The sequence below is a fragment of the Nelusetta ayraudi genome, unplaced genomic scaffold, assembly GCF_046127955.1.
Source record: "Nelusetta ayraudi isolate G7.1 ecotype Tasmania unplaced genomic scaffold, CSIRO-AGI_Nayr_v1 ptg000146l, whole genome shotgun sequence".
NCBI classification, from domain to species: Eukaryota; Metazoa; Chordata; class Actinopteri; order Tetraodontiformes; family Monacanthidae; genus Nelusetta; species Nelusetta ayraudi.
In genome coordinates, this window is record NW_027466196.1 from 1,366,090 (window position 1) to 1,372,500 (window position 6,411).

At 41.9% G+C, this 6,411-nt stretch overlaps 1 protein-coding gene and 1 long non-coding RNA gene across 3 annotated transcripts in view; one reads left to right on the plus strand and one right to left on the minus strand.

Annotated features, from left to right (window-relative positions):
• The window catches only part of LOC142879788 (uncharacterized), a 236,548-nt gene that overhangs the window by 200,136 nt on the left and 30,001 nt on the right, over positions 1-6,411 (plus strand). The window lies entirely within an intron of this gene.
• Positions 4,039-6,411, minus strand: part of matn4 (matrilin 4) — a 19,201-nt gene continuing 16,828 nt past the window's right edge. For both annotated transcript variants that reach the window (XM_076013339.1, XM_076013338.1), the window contains 2 exons: positions 5,643-5,747; positions 4,039-4,999 (listed from right to left, as the gene is read on the minus strand). In XM_076013339.1, coding sequence (XP_075869454.1) covers positions 4,941-4,999; positions 5,643-5,747 — 164 coding nt within the window. In that variant the 3' untranslated portion in view covers positions 4,039-4,940. The remainder of the gene's footprint in view (positions 5,000-5,642; positions 5,748-6,411) is intronic.

The following is a 6,411-nucleotide window of genomic DNA, read 5'->3' on the forward strand; positions in this document are numbered from 1 at the left end:
ATGTATTTACATGGAGGAATTACCCTTTTTATTGTCAAACACACTATTATCATTATTATTATTATTATTATTATTATTATTATTATTATTATTATTATTATTATTATTATTATTATTATCATTACTATTATTATTGTTGTCCTCCTCAAAGTCAGGGACTGAACCAGAAGGAATGCTGAGCAGAAAGAGAAAAAGGCAGGAAAATGATTTTTTTTTAAAATTGCTGCTCTCATTAACATGAAGAATTCGTCAACAATCTGCGGACAGTTGGAATTGAGGAAGAAGAGCTCGATTTGGCCGGCTGACAGCCGAAGCACCGCATGTTGCCAGTCTGTTGTTGCTTTTTACCATATTTGTCCGTCGTAAAACAGGGTTCGGTGATACTTGCGTGTTTTTGTTACTGTCATTTTATTTTGAATTCCAGCTATCACGTGTACATCCACGTCTGCCCATTTCAAAAACATTTTCCAGGTCTTCTGAACAGTTGTTCTCCTCTGTGTATTGAGTTGATTGACTGTATTTTACCCCTGAATGTCCCTGCGCCCACCTGACCTCCAGGCTCTGGCTGGACAGTATGTCGCTTGCATCCATTGACTTCAACCACAAGCAGGATCCACCTGCCAGCTAACCCCAGGTGGCGCCAGGTGGAACCCAGTGTGGTCCGGGTGCTGGGTCACATTGGCCTCAAAAAAGTTCTCAAACTATCTGAGGAAAAGTTCACTGTGATCCACCAGTAAACCTCCTCTTGAACATCGCAGCACCAGGAGTCCTCGGGGACCTGCTGACATTTACCTTAGTCCTCGGTGTAAAGAACCAACCTGCGACGCACAAGTCCCGCCTTGGTTTGCACCGTTGGAATTAGCCAGCGTCTCCTCGGTCTTGATTAGGCGCCACCTGTAAAGGTCGCGTACACTGGGACGCCTCGGTTAAGGTAGCAAAGCATCCAAAACAGCGGCAGGCAGCGCCGAGGGGCTTCATTAGACTCCAGAGTGGACGCTGAAGGAATCTTCTGCTGGAATTAGCTCGTGCTAATTAGCCGCAGTTTGACTGTAAACAGCGCGATGAGTTGACGCTGATGTTGGTGAAGTTTCCTGACAAACAAGGCGTGACCTGACTGGCGGTGACCCCGACCCAGGAGAGGTCCACCTGTTTGTCTCCAGTTTGATCCTCAACTTTGACAGAGAAGAACGACAGTCTCACAACTTTGAGCTGTCGACAAGTGAAGACACGAGCCAAGAATTGTGTTTCTTTTAGCCTCCCTCTTGTGTGGCTTTATTCATAACATGGCTTTAATTGTATATTCACTGTAGGGCTAAAGCATTGACTGCAGCACCGCAGTGTTTTTGTAATGAAGGAATTATTGCTTTTGTGGAGAAATTGTCATCAAAACAGTGTGAAATTCAGTTTCCAGATGCTGCACATCTGTTTTACACAACTCGTCAGAGTTAGAGATGCCACCGCTAACGATGAAAAGATTTAAAAAAAAAAGAAGAAGAATCCACCAACACGTCACACATCATATCACCACTGTCAAAACGTCATCGTAAAGTTACCATTAAAGTCAACAGTAGTGAGTCCCTCATATGTACTGTATGTACATTCTTTATTCTTTATGTTGACTACTGTCTACACTGCACATCCACACTGAAGACATCAAATATATGAGCAAGATCTGTGGATTCATGTGGCAAAGTACCTAAATATGTGATGTTATACAGTCTGTACTTTATATGAAGGCTGGCTATTCCAGATCAGCTAAAATATAAAACATATAAAAACTTGTTTGAGTTATTTCACACTTTTTTGTTTATTACTTGTCCCATATGTCTTCATATGGAACAAGTATATCACAGTATATATAAAGAACAGTATATATCAGTACATACACAGATCACTCAATTTATTTTCATCAAATATTGCCCCAAAAAGCAACTGAAGTGACTTATTATTATTATTATTATTATTATTATTATTATTATTATTATCATTGTTATTATTATTGTTATTATTATTATTATTATCATCATTAAGTGCAGAAGGTTAAAGTTTCTCAGATTCGCAGTTTAATTCCCGAGTCAGAAGAAGCCAAACTTTGTGTTGATGTAATGATGTGCGTCTCTTGACGGTGACATTGATAATAATGTTTGTCAGCAGATTGCTGTGCAGGTGGAGTCCAGGGAGACACAGAAGAAGGTCATCGTCGTAGCGATGCTAGCCAAACAGAACGCTCCCCGCGGAGCCGCTCTTCCAAACACCACTAGAGGGGGCGGCCCTCCGGGAATTAGCCGCGTGCGCTCTCAGTGCATCGCTCACCTGTTCAAAAAACAAAAAACTTTGTCCACGCCTAGACTGACTCACAAGACTTTTGCAAGGGAACGCAAAGTAAACACGCAGAACATCGCAGAATATCGCAGAATATCAGGAACACGCAGGGAAATCACAGGAGATCTTAAAAATGCGGGACAAGGGGAAAGTTTTTGTCTTTTTACTTTAAAATAAAAAAATATTTATATTTCCAATCTGTTCTTGGATCCCACATGACCGACCACAACCTTTAGCATTAACCTTGTTAGCATTAGCAATAAGGCAGATGCACCCAATGTCCCACGATTGTCCAATGGTTGCAAACCACAAGGTTTTTTTTAAAAAATTTCATTTCATTTATTTTATTTATTTGAACAGATTAAAAGAAAAACAATAAATAAACAATATATGCGAAAATGCTTTAGCAAAGAAAATTTGTTTGTTTTATGTTCGGATGTGTTTGAGTGTCAGCCGTGGCTTTGGTGTCGCGTCACACAATCGATTTGTGTTTGCGCCACTTTCTGCCCTTGATTGCTGATTTTTTTTTAAATATATTTAAGTGTGTTAATTATCTATTCATTTTATTTCTATATTTTCACAAAGTTCTCTTGTTCACCAGTTATTTAGAGTCCAGCTGTAACTGACCGGCATATCTCGCGTTGCCCACAATACATTTGCATTCACACAATAAAGACATCATCAGACCTGTGGGTGCTGGATACTTCATGCAGTACTGAGCCGCCCACTAGAATATAGTAGTAGAGTAGAGTAGAGTAGAGTACGCCACTGGACACAGGGACCGGGAGCTCGCCGTACCGCTCTGTGATTGGCTGTGGTTGCAGTGGAAGTACTCAACTCCTTTACTCAGCTCAGTGTCCAAAATGTACCAAAGTAAAAAATATTTATTTTTTGCCATTAATGAAACGATACATTGATTGACAGTTTTGCAAAAAGGTTAAAAATTTATGAAAGAATAATCTGGACTGAAGTGACCGGAAGTCAGAGGTCTCTCTGTAGTTTATTTTCTTTTTCAACTACTAACAGTTCTGACCAGTGAGATATTATGGGATGTTGACACTGTTAATAACAATAACCAATCATATTTTCTATGTGTTTATTGTTCTCTGGACTAAAAAAAAAAAAAGTGCTGACCTTTGACCCCCAAAGCCGAGGTCCTAAAATTAGATAATCTGCAGTCCACTTTAATATTCAACTACGCAAAAGCGGAGTTCAAACAGCTTCACTTCAAGCAACAACAACTACAGTCAATAATCAGTAGACGACTTTGAACACAATTTGAATATTTTTGAGTGCTTTTAAACACAAAGGTGACCAGCAGGGTTTTCCAATGTGAGCAGTGTAAAGTACAGATATTACTTTACGAATGCAGGGCGTCAAAGTAAAAAGTGTTAAGATAAAGAAAAACTCAGTTAACGTACAGATACTTGGAAAATCTGCCAAAGTACAGTAGCAAAGTACTCAGTACCTCTGTTTGTAACTCTGTTGTGTTGTGAACCGCTAACCAGTTGAGTCTGGACTGAATGACTGCTGCTGCTGTTGCTGTTGCTGCTGCTGCTGCTGCTACTGCTGCTGTTGCTGCTGCTGCTGCTGTTGCTGCTGCTGTTGCTGCTGCTGCTGCTGCTGCTGTTGCTGTTGCTGCTGCTGCTGCTGCTGCTACTGTTGTTGCGGACGAAGTTCAGTGAAGACAAAGAACTGTGAGACCACTCAGCCGAGTTCAAGGCCTGAACGCTGAGGACCTTTATTGGCTTCTGTGTTTTAATACAAACTCATGAGAAAAAGTATAAAAAAAAAGAGGTATTAGTATATATATGTATATATAAATATACAGACAGTAATACAGGGGTGAATAAGAGGAGTCAGCCTTTACTAAAGTGAGCCGTTTACATGTTGACTCGCGAGGCCTCCACTCTGCTCACGTGTGCTTAGCGTGTGTGGTGGCCGCCAGGTCACATGACCCTCGGTCAGGTGAGTCTGTCGCTTCGCTTCCTGTCGTTCTCGTCTCATCTTTGTGTGATTTTATTTATTTTTGGTTTGTTTTTACATTTTGTCCGTTTCGATGTCGCACAACGCAGAGTGAAGAACCCAGGCTGCTGATTGGTTTGTCCTGTGGCCCCGCCCACCTGGTCGGTGGTGGTGATGGCCCCTCCTCCCCTCCCTCTCCCTCCCTCCCTGCTAATTGGACACTGACAGTCCTGCTTTGAATGTGGTGAACATGGTGAGAACCAATCAAACGGAAGCACTGGAGTGTAAACACCAGGAGGAGCGACGGTGGCTTGTGATTGGATGAGCCAGACCGGGGGGGGGGCTCCTGGGGTGTTTGGGGAGTGATAGGGGCTAAACTTGGGTGCTAAAGAAGTGACCTGGTCCTGGAGCTCCAGGTCCTGGAGCTCCTGGTCCTGGTCTGCTCCAGGACCTGCTGCTGAGGCCACAGTGGCTTCTGTCCCTCACGTCCACTGTTGGTTAAAATGATCTGGGCAGGATGTGCCTCCTGCTCCTCCTCCTCCTCCTCCTCCACCTCCTCAGTCCACCATTCTCCTCCAAGGCATCCCTTCTTCTTCTTCTTCTTCTTCTTCTTCTTCTTCTTCTTCTTCTTCTTTTCCTCCATGGTCTTCAGCTCACTTCCTGGAGAGAAGTTGCTGCTCCAGCTGCTCTAGGCGGGCCGTCATCCCAGACAGTGGAGCCTCAGTTAGGGAGCAGAATCACCATTTATTGTGCACACATATATCTGTATATGTGTTTTTATATGTATGTATACCTTCAAAAAAATACATACATATATGTATATATATATATATATATATATATATATATATATATATATATATATATATATATATACATATGTGTATATATATATGTATATATATATATATATATATATATATATATATATATATATATATATATATATATATATATATATATATATATGTATATATATATATATATATACATATACATATGTATATGTATATATGTGTGTATATCTATATATATACATATATATATAAACAGGCTGGATATATATACACATATATATGTATATATGTGTATATATATACATATATATGTGTGTATGGGTGTGTGTGTGGTGTGGTCATACACATACATACATACAAACATGTAGATATGCGGACACACACACACACACACACACACACACACACACACACACACACACACACACACACACACGTTTAATCTTTGCCAGTTGGCGTCTCAGGCATTTTTTTGGTTTGTTTTCAAGCAGCTCGCGACAGTTGAAAGTGGCGTCTGGTGCGAGGCCGCCCCCTGGCGGCGGGTCGGGGAAAGGATATGTTTGTTGGTGAGCTGCTCCAGGCTGCTCATGGTGGCCTGCTGGAACTCCACGAGGCTCTCGCAGGCACACGGGTCCTTGACCTCGATCTCCCCCTGACTCTCCTCTGCACACACACAACAACACCGTCACAGCTACCACAACCACTGAACTACACAACAACAACAACAACAACAACAATACTCAGCTTTGCGTTGAACAGCAAAATACATAACAATTAACAAATTCTGATCTAGACAGTTTTCATCTGTTCCTTTGTTTTACTCTTCACTGCTTGTTGCACCAAGAAGGACGACGTCCACATGTTGCTGCACTTGATGTCATGAAGAAAGTGATGTTCTATCATAATCCATAATAATATCTCCATCGTTGAAGTGTTGATATTTCTTGCTCACAAATGTTTGTTTTTTTTGTTTTTTTTACATGCACAAACATTTGGCCATCTAGGTGGTTCTGGATGTTTCTAGGTGGTTCTAAGTGGTTCTGGGTGTTTCTGGGTGGTTCTAAGTCAGGCCTGTTCTAGGTGGTTCTGGAGCGGTACCAGGGTGGTTCTGGGTGGCTCTCCATCTATCTGCTGCGGCTCCCCCCCGCTGTTTAATTTGCCAACCCATTGTGGTCCCAGTTTGCCCGCCCCTGCTGTCGGTTGTCAGGAGACATGTCATCCCCTTAGTGGCCAGTAGATGGAGCTAAAGACCAGGACATGTCGACCAGGTGGCTCGACGCTAGTGTGCAGTTAATGGGTCGCTGTCACTGAGAGGCTCCTCAAGCTC